Genomic DNA, 15877 nt, shown 5'->3' on the forward strand with positions numbered 1-15877 from the left:
TTTTTTCAAGCCCTTCAAAGGAATCAAATTCGTTTTCATATAGCTTTTATTACCATAAGACAGCCTCAAAAGTTGTATATATAATAATGGAAAATAACATTTCATCCTAATCTTAAATATCTGGATATTGGGTCAGCTCCACTCCACCTGCCTTGCCTTACTCTTACAGCACAAAATGTCCTTAAAGCCAATGTAACCAGCTCCTCTAGGATTCCTCTTATTCCATGCTCTCCTGGCCCCTGAAACAGGGGTCATAACAGGGGGGTCCATATACCCTCCTTGTTTCTGGCTGCCAGAAGGACTGTAGGTAGGTGGTGTAAGTTAGATCAGCTCCCACAGGCAGGTCGGCCCTGAGTCCGGCTTGGCTCGAGTTTATAAGCTGCCCTTTATCTTTCACCTCCCTCTTGTTGGCTTTGCACTGTTAACTACTGTACTGTTCATTGTCATTAGCACTATGTTCTGTGTATTAATCAACCTTTAGGTTAAGACTTCAGTGCGGCCATGCTGACTTGCAATAGCTGAGGATCTGACCCTATGTTGTTGTTTTTTTGCACTAGCAAAATGCATTTGTGCACACACGTTCTGTAACTAAAACACAAATCCAGTTTGTGAGCACAAATACATGCTTCGGCACGCACAGGACCGTAGATGTGGAAATTTGTGCACATAATTTGAGTGGGCCCAAGTGAGGATGTACTTATTCATTATAGACAGCTTTCACATTTTTGTTTTTATTGGTGTGTCTTTCTTTAAAAAATCAATAAGGAAAAAAGGAAACAGAATTCATAGTACCCATTTGAAGCAGAATCTATCATAGACACAGTGCCCCAACATTTACAAACTCAAAATGGAAGACCTACTGGCACACAGCAAAATATAAACAGTTTCTAAATAGATTTCATAATGTTGGTATGACGTCCCACTAGTACACAGAAGAGTACCCCCCCATTGCTATGTCCCCCGATCCCTAGAGTGCCTTCACTAATTGCTGCATTCTCACATGCAGAGAAGAAAAGGAACACTTTATTCCTGCCTTGATCCGCTTTAAATTGCTCATCTTCCTTTTTTTTCCTTTTTCTTTTTTTTTTTAAATACTGCTTCTAGAGAGAGAGATACACTGGAAGAACTTTGCCCTTGTTCATGCCTGCCTTCCAGTAGGCCAAACCCACTTTTTATCACTGTGTTGTGTGCATCGCTCCATGTTCAAGATGGCAGTGTTGTGGTGTATAATTTGTGCAACCAAATCCTGCTTTTGGTTACACCCCTGCCAGTCAAATGACTTATCTCGGGCTGCATGATACAAGTGAAGGCAGAATTTGTCCTGCTCTGTCCCATATATGATGAGTGTATGGTGGGATGATGTGGCACTTGGTCTCCTAAAAGGTGTCTTATCCTCAATCCCAGGAAAATAAAAGGCTTGGTGGTGGGTACAGCTTGGTGGTATGAAGAGGCTTTCTCCTTTTCCTCCCATCTCCCCTATGCTGTTATTGATGGGAATTGTTCTGAGGAAGTAAGGTTAGCTTTTCCATGGGAAATCATGTACGGAAAGTGGTTTGAAGTTGTCGGTTTCTAGTTGTGCAGGCAATATTCTGTAAAGACCTCACAACAGTACCAAAACCAATTGTGACTACTTGGCTGGATTATCGTAGTTATGTTTTTCAGAGCCTTGTCCATTATTTGGAGCTGGTTCAATATGCAGTAGTCCATAAGCTTACTGGTTTGGTCAACCATAATCAGATTGTGCCTTCCCAGCATTATTTCTCTTTGATGCCTCTGAAATACTAGACTGATTTTGAGTTGGCAATGCTAGTTCTTAAAGTCTTTAACTGAATATACTCAAGTAACATTAGAGAACTTGACTTTAATCCTAATCGGAGCAGGTATCCTCACTTGTACAGCAACCTTCTGTTAGGATTCTACTTTCACATCTTAGCATGGTTGGCAGTTGAATTAGTTTGCTGTATATTGCTAAACTCATTCCCCCAATAATCCGAGTCACTGTCTCTCAAAAAAATCCAACAAAAAACCAAAAAAAACACCTCAACCTTTCTTTCCCCCAGTGGTTTCCTTTTAGTAATTTCACTTCCTTTCTTTCCCTTTCCCTGGAGTGGACATTTGTGTTTATTTTTGCATTTTATTATTTTTATAACGAAGTATTTTTTTGCATGGTAAATGTTTTTAAACATATGTATTGCACCCCTAGCACTTGGAGTGCGCAGAGGGTGAGTGGATGTAGCTCTAAAAAATAAAACAATTATTGTGATGTTATGATTCTCTGTGGTGCCATATACAAGAGGTGCACAAGCTCCATTTTCTGGCCTCTGGAATTCTTTTTGCTGTAGGGGTGTTTTTCTTCTTCTTGATGTTTTGCCCAAGGGCGAGTGGCGGCGGTAGTCTTTTCATTTCTGCCTCCTGCTGCTGCTTCGACAATAGCAACAGCAGCGGGAGGCAAAAATGAAAGGAACAAATTGAAAGAAGCACTTTGCCACTGTTGTAATTTTGAAATTGACAGCATTTTTTTGCCCAAAGTCTCAAGAAAAAGCTGCTTTCCTCTTTGCCTCCTGTTGCTTCTCCAGCAGGGAGAGACATTCTGTGATGCTGGAGAGGCAGCGGGAGGCCAACATGAAAATAATTTTCTTCCCGAAACATTGGATTGCAAAACACGAACAATTTCCAGAGGAAAGCAGTGCTATGGGTTTTTTTTTTTATTGCCCATAGGGGCAGAAATGGAAAGAATCCTGCTGCCACAGCTCCCCAAATGGGCACTCTCCAGAGAGCCACCGGAGTACTGCTGTCAGTGGCATCGTGGTAAACATTAGTAGAAGATGAGGTGGAGTGAGCACAGAAGCAGGCAAAGGACCAGCATGCTGCCTTTGACAGTGGTTTAAACTGAGTTCAGCAGCTCCCTCCCCGAGTCCAGCCATTCTCTGAAAGAAACAAAACCCCAGTGATTTTTCATTGTTTATTAGGATTAGCTAATCCAGTCAGAGAATAGAAACAACACTGCATGATTTACTTGGTCCAAAACAAATCACAAATACTCACAGTTCACAATCAGGCCATAAGATAGAAAGCTTCTTGTCACACAGGATTCTTCAAACAAATTTGCAGCTCTTACAACTTGCTTGGAGATGATACACAAACACAAAACAAGGGCTAAATTCACCAAACAAAAAATCACTTGCAATTTTTTCAACCAGTTTGTTTTACAGTCCTATTTGCCATTATTGTACAAATTACTGGTGCTGCTAGCTATTGGCCAAAGAGGGTAAAAATGTAAATCTTGTCAGTGGGCAGTGTCTTCGTGTTACAGCTTTTTGGGCTATATCTTGTTTTCTTGGCCATTTAATTTACGCTTTTTAGCTATTTTCAAAGGAAATATATATTTTCTCTTTGAACATGTATGAGAGATTTGTTGACTCTAAACAGAACCCCTTCTTAACTTACTCTTCCTGCTGCCTTGGGGAATTATCACATCCATTAAGGGAACACGAGAATATGGTATTGGGGTTGGGGCTGGTCCTGCTTTGAGCAGGGGATTGGACTAGATGACCTCCTGAGGCCTTTGTTTTTACATGTCATATCAGAAATGCACAACTGGTATTCAGGTCCTGGCAGGTAGGTGAGAAAGGAACTGACTTGCCCCGCTCTTTTTAATACTACTGTATTTATTTTTCATTTGTTATCTATTTGTTATTTTTAAAGTATTTTCACTTATCTTTAAATGGTAAGAGAAGACATAAATTATTCTTTTGTTGAACTCCATTATGATTTTGAAGAGCAAAGTCTGCAGAAATCCCCTGTATTGTACATAAGGCATCATTTTTTATTAATAAGCTCTGACAATGAAAGATTACATCAATTTTAAAATGAACTTTTGACCAGTTTAGCTTCCTGTAATTCCCGAGGGCACATTAACTAAACCTAATGAGCGAAACTTACTTCTTATTTAAACCCTAGGGAATTCTTCTGACTTCAGTAGAAGTCCCTGCAGAATATGGGGTGCTAAATTGTTTTCTGAATCAGAGAAGACAGCCTATGCCATGCACACCCTGACAAAACAGCTTTCCAAGATTTATGAAGACTTGCATGGTACAGAACCTGAAAGGAAGTTTAATTACACCTGGCTTCTGGTCATTTCTGCATTTTAGGATGTGACCATATGCTGTGCCCTCAAAAGTCCATCTAAGAAAATAAAATTAATCAGTGAGCCTTTTAACTAAAATTAAAGTGAATGATTTGTCATCTATCCTTGCATCCATTACCTGTGGAATGTAAGTGTTCAGTCATTGTCACTTCTGATGTGCTTACCCTAACCTCACTATCACTGAGATTTATCTAAAAGTGTCATCAAGTATAATTTTATACTGAGGCCTTCTCAGTAAATAATTGAATTGTCCTCTCATCTTAGTCACAAATACTTCTTTGTACTGGTAAGAAATAGTTTAATCAGTTACAAGTCTATGCAGCAATGGAAATGACTGCTTGCTTATATATTTATTATATCTTTTGTTCCAGAAATTGGGATGTCCATATGCATTTGAATACAGTAATTCTGTTCAAGTACTAATAATCCAAAATGCCATAAAGCTAGAGTAGAGTTTACAGTGAAAGACAATGATAAACAAGTGGAAAGTATCATTGAGATGATTGGCTAAATAACTTTATAGATATCCTTGTATTTCTGGTTAAATTTACAGGTAATACTTTAAATCTAATCCTAATGGAAGTTCACTGAGAGTGCAAAATTTCTTTTGATCTCTTTAAATAATTCTCACATTGGGCACAATTCTGTTCCCATTTAAGTCAATGGAGGTTTTTTCCCCCCACTGGAGGATGGAAGGTGATGCGTGTGTGTCTCCTGTGGTTCTCTTTGTTAGAAAGTGTTGGAACCCTACACGGAGTTGCAGGTTCCATCCTGTTGACAAGCTGGGACAGGAGTGGCTCGTTAAAGTTCGCCATAACTGTAAAGGAGGTGGGAGCAGCCCTCAAGCAGAGTGGGCCTGGGCCTGTGGAAGACTCTGAGGGAAGAAGCTGCAGCTGAGGCTTCGTGTAGCATTACCTTGGGGATATCTGTTTGTTAATGAAGCAGATCGCAGTAGGGGTGACTTTTTAACGCTACCGCAAGCAGGTAGCTTTTGCTTGGAGCTCGATGGTGACTGTTAGAAGATCCGTGTTGGGAGTGGAAGGGAAACATTTTGCATTGGAAGGGTTCTAGTAACACTCACATTCCCTGGTAGGGAATATAGTGTAAGAGCATAGAGAGATGGTAAATGTTGGGTTTCTTTTTAATCCTGTCATGCCTTTAAATTTATCAACCTTTTTGGGGTCTTGGATTACATTTCACTATATGAATAGTTATTTCAGTTGCTTTAAAACTACCTTTCAAAAACATAGTTTAAATTCAAGTTTTTCATTTCATTTTCATTTCAAAGTACATCTTCATTTAGAACAATGATTCGTGTTACTATTATATGCAGATCTTGGACAGGCAAGTCTAGGCTCACCCAATGGGGGAAGAGCTAATGGGGAAGAGCCGGTAAGCCAGGGACACAAGTGAGTACGTGGGGCAACAAATGAAAAGCAGAAATGGTAGTGCAGTTAAAGGTTAAGGTAGTGAAGTCAAAAGTTAAAAATCAGGGAACCAGAGGGAGACACCAAGCATAGAAACCTGGACAGCGCCCACTGCTCCTCAAAGGCATCTAAGGAGTCAGTGGGCACTGCCCAGAGAAACTCTACCTGGAGATATGATTGGACAAGGGAATGGAAATAGGCCCCACAGTCACGGAGCGCACACACCCCATCCACCTTCTTCCTCCTGGTATGATGGGTGGCCATCTTGGCCAGCACAGGGAGGAGACTGACAAAGAGGTCCTGCGACTGTGTGGGCCCACTGCATTTATCAGGCGGTGCAGGGAAAAGTGCAGCAGGAACCTCAGTAAGAGGTTCAGGAAGAGGGGCTGCAACTGGATGCACCCTACATAGATGTGCACCAGGATCTCCCTCTCACAGCAGAAGGGACACGTGCAGGGGGATTTTGTGAACCATTCCAGGTACATGCCTACGCTCATGGCTCCATGGAGCAGCTGCCAAATAATATGCCCGATGGGCCATGGAACCAGAGTGGACTACAGGCTGGCCCACTGGGGTTCCTTGCCCTCCTCCAGTGGCAGCCCTCTTGGTATCAGGTGGGACATGAGGGTGAGGAAGTGGATAGCGTGAAGCAAGAGCATGTACAGATGTTTTCTGGACATAGTGCAGAGGTAAACTGGTTGCATGGTGTGGCACATTGTGGGCAGCCAGGGAGGCTCGCAGGACGAGGGCCTGATGATGACTTCTAGAGGCCCAGGGTTGAGGGACTGCAGGAGCCGCTAGAAGAAAGCAAGAGAAGCAGGTGGCAAGGCTTGCCTCACCTCCTGAAGTACATGGCAGGGGACATGCAGGGTAGACAGCCCTGTGCTCTGCCCATGAGGTCCACCCAGTACTAAGCTTATTTGTCTGGTGTGTAAAATAAAATATATATTATAGTCTCCTGAGATATGTTATGGACTGTAGAAATTAAATGCTAAATAACCTTGTAATAATGAACAGCAAATTCTGTGGGAAGCCTGTTTGAATACATTGTTAGAGAAGAATTATCCTGATGATATAGGAAATAAACTTTATGCACATATAGTGCAAGGCTTTGCTGCTTTATTGTCTAGCTTTGTGCAGGAGATACTGAGAAGACTTATCTGCTGTCTTTCAAATATTAATATAATTACATATTTTCACTTTGCTGCAGTAATAAAACTAAAATAAACGCAATATGTTAAGAGAAAAAACATTTTTCTGTATCTCCATGTCTTTGAATGATATTGCTATTCTAGAAATACCACAATGGCATCTAGCAATCCTGTTCCCAATTAATTTAGTGTGGATGCAGAATCTAGATATTTAGAAATTCTTCTTCCAGAAATGCACAAGTTCACTAGAGGGGGAAACGAGGAAATTTGATAAGATTCCGCAAATTTCCTGTTTGTTGTTTTCTTTTTTTGTTTTGTGTGGGTTTTGAAAAATTGTTTAAGCTCCCTGTACCAGACTGTCTTTTACACACCAAAAAGAAACTGGAAAGTAATTTGGACTGTGTTTTCTAAGATACTGCAGTCTCAACAAACATTTTGTGCGGCTTGCTTCTTCTGGATCCAATTCCTGTGAAATCAATGGGGAAAACTTGCCTGACTGCAGGACAGATTCCTGTTAGAGTAAGAGTTTTATTAGAGCTGTTAATGTAATATTGTGTATATAAAAGAAAAAGAAAAGAAAACATATAGAGCATATAGCTCCACGTGAATATTGAATTTTATGCTCAATTGAACTTTAAATGCATGATTATGTTAAAAAATGGTGGACCAAGTCTTCAGCAGGTTTCAGTTGGAGTAAACTTCCTTTAATATAGTTACACAGTCTACACCAGCTGAAGGTCTGTGCTGTGTGTGTGTGTGTTTGTGTGTGTGTATACCTCTATGGATGGGGGCATACATACACACACTGAATGGGAAACATCTTTTACTTAGCATTTAACTCTTTTACCTATGATGTCCAGTATGCACTGCCTTAGATGTCATTCTGAGCTGTAGTGTTTGTTTGTATTCTTCACTGCCTCAGTGCTGTAGAAATGCTAATTGTCTCCATGAAAATGTAGACTGTTTACAATTGTGTGCCATTGGTTTAGATCTCTGTGAAATCTAAAAATAAAAATGTCATTTCAGTTTATAATTTGAAAGTATGGTGACTACAAATTTGACAGTTTTTTAGTATAAAAGACAGTGGTGTGTCATTCTTCAGAGAATTGACTCCTGGAGGCATGTTATTGACTTCGCTGATAACATCACTATATATTTTATACACTTAAAAATCAAGAAATGTGCATTATGCCCTGAGGGGGGGATACACATTTAAATAAAGAATATAGCCATTTCCAGGGTTATCCGTTTAGATTACTGGATGCTGTTAAAACACTGTTTAGTCTAGTATATTAGCATAAAGAAAAAGCTACAATAAAACTGCTTTCTTCTATGATGGTTTGTTGTTTTTATTCCTGCTTATGAAATACACCCATTTGCAAAGTCTCCAAGTGAATGTACAGAATGTAATACAAAGTTAGCACGTTGATACAACATTAACATGGAGCTCTGTTAGACCAGGAGCCAAGGTCAGGTGGGACTTCATATTCTGGCCCACAACTGAGTGTGAGTCCTACTGATACATACTGTCAACTGATGTAAAGTGGCTGGAGGATAAACCTCGGATGACCATTTTGTCAATCTCTAATCTTCAGTGGATTAGCTGGAGTCTAATAGTCAAAAAATGTGTACATTCGTTAAAATAGCTTTATACTACCTGCTGAAATCATAGTTCTGGAGTAAGTCTGCAAATCAAAGTATGTATTCAACTGCAGTTGTTATGCTGTTCTAATTGTAACCCTGTTCTGTTCTATCAGTGCTGGCAGAATCCTAAAGCAAGTTTAAGTAACAACTTCTTGTGGGTAGGAGTCTTGGAAGCATCTCAACTGCCTGCTGTCAAGTTAATATGGTTAAAATTGGATTGGCTGCAATAACTTATTTTTCACTTGATCTTTATAACAGTTTATAGAGAGCATGTGTAGCAGTAACCTCACAGAATTGAGAGGCAGGACCTTGGATTTCGTTTTTGGCTCTGCCACTGGTTTTCTTTGTGATTTTTAGCAAATTCTTAACCTCTGTTCCACACATTCCCCAGTAGTAAAATGTGGGGTGTTGCTGTATCTACCTTACAGGGTGTTGCTTGTCTTAATTTAATTACTGTAAAATACAGTGCCTTGAATAAAATGCACTAGACATGTGCAAACTATCTGTTTACTTTTATTGTTGATTTATAGACCTAGATAAAACAGTCTTAAATCCTGTCCATGATAACAAAGATGTCTCTACTTTGGATGCAGAAACACAGTTATGTTGAAAGGCTCTGGGGATTTATCAGTTGAGTGAAAAGGGTAAAGAGGTTTAGGTTTAATGTTCTAACTCAACTGCAAAGGTCACACCATTCAAGGTCACAGGGGAACAGTGGATCCAGCTGGAACATGTAGTTTGGCTTAAAGGAGAACTGCAGCGTATATGGGGATAGGCTTGATCATTACCAATGCATTTACATAGTAAAGGACCACTGTGAATTTAAAATACATATGCTGCAAACAAAACATTTTTGCCTATCTTAACTCTGAAATCTTTAGAAATAGAAAGTGAATGAATTTTTAGAATCAGATTTGTGTGGACTTAATGTTCTTTTCCATTTTGTATTTTTCTGAGCCTGGGTTATAAAAATCAATCCAATTTTAGTTTACATTTTCGATCCTTGGTTTTACTGTGTAGGAATACAGATGTTTGCTTACAAACAGCTGTTTACAGTGGGATTTTAGAACAAATGCTTGAAAAATGTTTTTTGGACTTGGGGTTTGTAAAAGTTTGTTCTTACGTCATTTAAATTCTGAAGCCATTTAACAGCCTGTAAAACAAAATAATTGTCAAGCCTTCAATCTGGCAATGAGCTCTGGACAGACCCCTATATCTGCAGGATTGAAGCCTAAATTAGCAACCTGCCCTCCATGATAATCAGGCATCTTGTAGTATCAGTTGTAGCAGGAGAATTGTAGAATCCTATACTCAGTTCTCAGCAGATGTGTGATGTAGAAAGAAATGTTCTCTTGTTAAAACTGTATTTAATTTGAACAGTATAGTCTGGCAACATTTTGAGATCTGAAACAGGCTTCAATTTGCTTTAAAAGCTTTATTGTTTATCTGGGAACTTCCACCCTTTTAAGATAATTTGCATTTTTCTGGAAGGCATAGCTGGAAGTGAAAAACTACAGGCTGAAGCTTCTCTATGTATAATGACAGGTTTCAGAGTAACAGCCGTGTTAGTCTGTATTCGCAAAAAGAAAAGGAGTACTTGTGGCACCTTAGAGACTAACCAATTTATTTGAGCATGAGCTTTCGTGAGCTACAGCTCACTTCATCGGATGCATCCGATGAAGTGAGCTGTAGCTCACGAAAGCTCATGCTCAAATAAATTGGTTAGTCTCTAAGGTGCCACAAGTACTCCTTTTCTTCTCTATGTAGTTTCTCATAGTCCACATGAGCAATAAAACTGAGAGACATGAAACAGATGGGGAAGCTTGGGCCCGAGAAGAAGCAGGAGAAAACAAATGGGAAGGGAGTGGTAGTGTGGAAGATTTGGGGTGAATGAGTGCAAGAAGGGATGAGGATTGTGGGGGGGCTGAGGAGGAGCAAAAGAAAGAGATGGGGGGAAGGAGAGTAAGGCTGGATCTGTTTGTTGTACAGAATAAAATACAGCGTAGTAATTCCACTGAACGGGCTCTTAAATGTCCGGTTGATGGCACAGCAGGGCTAAGGCAGGCTCCCTTCCTGCCCTGGCTCTGTGCAGCTCCTGGAAGCAGCCGGTATGTCAGGCTTCTAGGCGTAGGGGTGACCACGGGGGCTCCACATGCTGCCCGCACCCTGAGCGCCAACTCCACAGCTCCCATTGGCCAGGAACAGAATCACAACCCCATACTTCAGGTATACACTATTTATGCTATTTCTAAAACAGAGAGGACCTTGCTCAAGAACTTGAATTAAAAAGTTCCCTTTTAATGGTGGCATATTGAATGAGAGTCTGGACTGTCTGCTGCATAAGTGCCCATCATTCAAATGAGACATTCCTTTACCTTAAATCTAAAGTCCTATCTATGCTATAAAGTCAGCTGCATTGGGGAGCTTGCTTACAGCAGGATAATACTGCAATACAGTTGAAACAAGGTTACGCCTTAACCAGGAATTGGGAAAACAGTAAAAATAGGGACCTGTCCTGTCCACACTGTGTGAAAGAAACATGTTGGTAACTATGCTGGGAGACTACTAGGACTTCCGGTACTACATTGATGGGCACCACTGTAAGAACTTGGGATAGATAGATACCATGTCGTAACTAGGTCCCGCAGCATGGTTGGTTTTGTAATTTAGACAAAGTCTACAGGTTTTTTTATTCGTGAATTTGTAGTCTTCACTCATTTTTCATTTCCAGCACACTTTACAGTTCCTACATCATTCTCAATTTGCTGACCATTCCCCATCATATATCAAAAAAGCACTTCATTCTGCTGTATCCACTTCTTAATAAATGCTGAATGTACATAAATGAAATGGGTGTTGCCTGTAAGCATACAGCGCCATAAAATGTATGTTAGTGAGAGTGTTCGTGTTGTGAATTAGAGTACATTCAGAAAAAATGATCATAGGCTGGGGTATAAATTTACAAATATCTGAATTGGGTACAAATTAATGATCATGATGCAGATACAGAAAGCATTCTAGATCACTTATGAGCTTAGACTGATGGCAATATTAATATTAACTAACAGCTGCTTTTGCTATAATGAAGATACAAGATTGGAAACTGTTGGTGTGAATGCTTTTTGAATTGGATTTTATTTACTGCAACATAAAATTGACTAGGCATGTTGTTTACACATGTGACAGGCATGCAGCAAAGCCCACTGATCTGGCTCCGCATTGTTGTGTATCCAGATGTTTTTTCAGGGCTTAGTGTAGCAAATGTTCTTTCATTGCTTTAGCTGTCGATACTGACATCTGCCTTAGCATTTCCCTAAGCCATAATTTTAACATTACTTACAGTTTCTGACTCATAATCTATCTGCCATTAGTCTTTTATCAAATATCATTTAAAAGCATGAAGACTCATTCCCCTATTTAATCCCTTTTGGGAAAGCAGAAGGTAAACCTAATTGAGGGAGGGAGGTAAATGACAAGGATTGCTTGTCATTGCCCTTATTTTTTGGGTTATAATTCAGCCATAAAATATTTGCCATGAGCTAATATTTGCCATGGAATTTTGCAGGTCACTTGTTCATAGTGTGAACTGTAGTGCTTGTGAGTACTCTGGGTGAAGAGGAACCGAAATGAGTCCTTCATTTTTAAATGTTCTTTCTTGTGCATGTTCGCTACGTATTTTTCCTGATGAAAATGTTAGAAGGACTTTAACCATGTAGATTTAGCGAATCATAGATTGAGGGAAGAAGTCTAATCAGCTTGGAATGTATGTAAATATAGTTGAGTTGATAGTTATTCATTACTTTTTAAAAAGTCTCTAGATTCTACACATTAGCAGCCAATAGCACAGAAGCAGCTATTAGTTTTTCTTTGTAAGAGTCATTTTTTAAAGTGCTCAAATGCAAGTTTTAAAATAGAAATCAGAGCCGGAAGAGACAGAGACCAGATTTTTCAACCTAGAGTGCCTAACATTAGATTGTTAGTTACTTAGATTATAAGTCATTTGGGGCCAGCGATCATCCTTTTATTTTGTGTTAGTACAGCACCTACCACAATGAGGTCTTGATCCATGACTAGGCCTTCTAGGTGTTACCATAATGTAAACAATAAATAATAAGAGTATAAATCCACCGGTGGGCACTTAAGCAAGTTACCTGATTTTCAGAGGTTCTAAGCATATACTTCTGCCACTGAAGTGCTCAGCATATCTAATTTTTATGTAGCCCTTTTAATCTTTCTTTCTCAGTAAAGCTGGTCAGAAAATGGGATTTTTTTTTTCCTGCAGAAAATTTTGACTTCTCAAAAAATCTAAAAAATTTCATCGGAAAACTGGAAGTTTTAAGGTTCTGGGGTTTGGATTTCTCAATGAAAACCTGGACTCTTTTTCTGATCTGTTTTTACCTCGCAGATCTTTTAGATATTTCAGTTGTCGCTCGTGAGGACATACTGGACTCACCTTATCCCTTGCTTTCTTTTCCAGGAGCAGGTTCAATTACTGCATGCTAAAGATTGTTCCTGAATCAGAACCTCAGGTCCAAACACTTCTGAACTTTGTGGAGATTTGGATTCAGATTTGTATCTGAAGACTGTCACTTGGGCCTGTCATTATTTCATTATGGGTTTTCATTTTTCCTATCCTCTTCTCTCCCACCCTCATATTCTTGTCTTTCTTTATCTGTTACATTACTGTGTTCTTTTTGGTTTGTACCTTGTAGCGATGTGGTCCACCTGATTCAATTTCTCAGAGTCTCTCCTGCTTCTGCAAAATGGAAAGCAGCATGTGAATGTGTAACTCTCCTAATTCTCACAGAAGAATGGGAGCACTGCACTTCTATTTTGCGTTAGTAGCTATTTTGTGTGTAGTTGATGCAGCTTGCTTTTAGAAATGCCCGCTTCTCTTACTGGAACCAATCAGTGTCTAGACTCTCAATTCTGTCTTCTTCTTTGAACTTTCTTCAGGAACTCACCATTTCAATAATCACTAGGTTTGTTGGACTCCTGCTGTTATATTCTCTAATTTGCATTTGCAATCTCTCGCAAACGCAAAGCTGTATTACCATTCCCAATCAAGAACGTCAGGGTTCTTGATCAAGGTCTTCAACCAGCTCTCAAAAAGCTATTTTCCCCAACCACTCAAGGTACAGAATCTACCCTTGCTTCTGTAAATGCTCAGGAATAACCCCACTTGGGAGCTCATCTGTTTGCTGTCTTTCTAAGAAAGTTCTCCTTCTCGTAGTTTGTTATAGTTTTTTTGATTCTCAGCTTTGCTCTGTCACTTGTTTCTGTTTGCCCTCTCAGCACCTAACTGTCTCACTCAAAGCAAATTCCTTTTTAATAAGAATCACCATTTCCTCCTCTAGGCTCTGAGTGACTCTGTGTGAATTCCTGTTGACATTTATGTTGTTACTATGTATTGAGAAACAAAAAGAATAGTACCCGGAAGCAGTAGTTGCTATGACTTTTGAGCAACAAAGTTGTATAGACAGACGATGTAATTTATTTTTTTGATTTTGTGAAATGGAAATGATAAAATACAAATCCTGACATTACAAATATTAGTAGTACAATTGGATAAGTTGGAGTACAGAGAGGCAGTATCATATCTCTATTAGAGGTGGACTCAAGATGCAAAATTCTGATCTGGATTGAGATTTCCAACATCCTGCACTAATCAGAAGTGTTCAGGTGTATGGGTTTGATTCAGGCTCATCTCTTATTTCTGTAAACTGACATAGCTGGCAAATTTCATGCAGAAGATTTCATAAACTTGCAATCCCACTGTGTACACATTTGAGGAATATAGGTTTTATTACACTTGTAAATTTCTCCTAATTTTATGCAGATACTCACATGCTCAGGTACTGAGGCATGAACATAAATTTAACCTTAAACTTACTTGTGAGTGTTTGTTTATTTTTTTCTTTTCGGTCACGTGAATTTCAAATTTTCACTTCTGTCTTTTCAGGTCAGGATCGCAGTGAAGCCACTTTAATAAAGAGGTTTAAAGGTGATGGTGTCCGATACAAAGCAAAACTGATTGGTATAGATGAGGTTTCTGCAGCGCGAGGAGACAAGTTATGCCAAGATTCCATGATGAAACTCAAGGTGCAGTGTAACTTTTAATGTTTAGGTGTTACAGAATCAAGTGGGGAGAATTTCAGATTGAACTCTGTCATTTTACTTCCATGGCATTGGATCAAATTCCCTTTCACTTAGACCACTGTACACACAGCTGTCATAAAATAGAATTTGGATAGTTCTGTACAAGGTCCTGACTCTGATGTTGATAAGTTGGGAGTTGCTTCACATTCTGATGTTAGGAATCCAAGATAGCTCTAGCAGTGGTTTTGGCTCTAACCTAGACTTTTAATCTAACTTCCTCTTTTCCTCCCGTGTCCCCTCTCCCCCCAATACCCCACCTAAAATATGGGGGCTTAGATTTGAGGTGTTGTCCCATCTCTAGTTTTTATAGTCAGAAAAACACAATAAATAGTGTCCATAATGTGGTAGGCACTTTACGGAACTAGAAAAGACAGTCCCTGCCCTGATGAGCTGTACAATCTAGATGGATAACAGACAAGCTGAAGGAAAGGAGCAGGAGGTGACATAAAGCAGCATGAATGAGTAGTGAAGTGCAACACACATCTCATGGTCCAGCAATTTTGTAAATATTTCCTTATAAGTAGATTGAAAAAGAGCTACGAGCATTTTGTAATGGGGGGAAAGAGGGAATCTGTTTTAAAGGAGGGCCCTTAATTTCTCAAAACAGCATCTGCCACAAAACTCTAATCTGATTTATCTGCATGTAGGCCCTTTTCCATTCATTGCTTGGTTCCATCTGCCAACAAGCTGTGTGGGAGACCTGTGGCTATTAGGACATCGGGCTAGGCTTTTTTGATCTTTCTCCAACAGGAATGCCATTTCCATATCTCCAAGATGCTGGATTCCTGTTAGCGTAATGGAGAGACTTACCTAAGTAACGTGAGGCAATTAGCTCCATCCAGAGCTGGTGGTCTCACAAATGCATATACTTGTCTTTTGAGCTAAGCTCCTAGCTCTCACCATGTAACGTGAGGGAATCATTCTCTTCATTTTAATATTCATGTCTGAGTGGGGAACTTGGGAACCAGCGACTCCTGAGTTTTAGCACTGGCTCTGACATTAAGTGGCTGTATGGCCTTGGGCAGGTCACTTAACCTTTCTGTGTATCAGTCTCCTTATCTGTAAAATGGGGATAATAATACTGACTTCATACTTGAGTTATGAGGATTAATTAGTTAATGTTTGTAAAGCATTTTGAAGATGCAAAGCATTAGGCTAAGCATTTTTATTTATTCACAAATGTAATTTGTGACACTGAATCCTAGGCTGATAGCATTGGTAACTGATAGAAGTAGGACTCTGAAGATGGAAAGAGAAGTTGCTAGGTGAATGCCAGGTTATGTTTCAGCTATAATAATATACAGAATGCACAAACAGCAAGTCCACCCACTGGACAGAAGAATCCAATA

The 15877-nt window shown here is 39.6% G+C and overlaps 1 protein-coding gene across 5 annotated transcripts in view; it reads left to right on the top strand.

The window, feature by feature from the left end:
• DAB1 (DAB adaptor protein 1) overlaps positions 1 to 15877 on the top strand; it is a 685851-nt gene that overhangs the window by 573463 nt on the left and 96511 nt on the right. For all 5 annotated transcript variants that reach the window (XM_084636865.1, XM_084636866.1, XM_084636868.1 and 2 more), the window contains one exon: positions 14332 to 14471. In XM_084636865.1, the coding sequence (XP_084492991.1) occupies positions 14332 to 14471 (140 nt within the window). The remainder of the gene's footprint in view (positions 1 to 14331; positions 14472 to 15877) is intronic.

This window comes from Lepidochelys olivacea, assembly GCF_965140295.1.
Source record: "Lepidochelys olivacea isolate rLepOli2 genome assembly, chromosome: 8".
NCBI classification, from domain to species: Eukaryota; Metazoa; Chordata; order Testudines; family Cheloniidae; genus Lepidochelys; species Lepidochelys olivacea.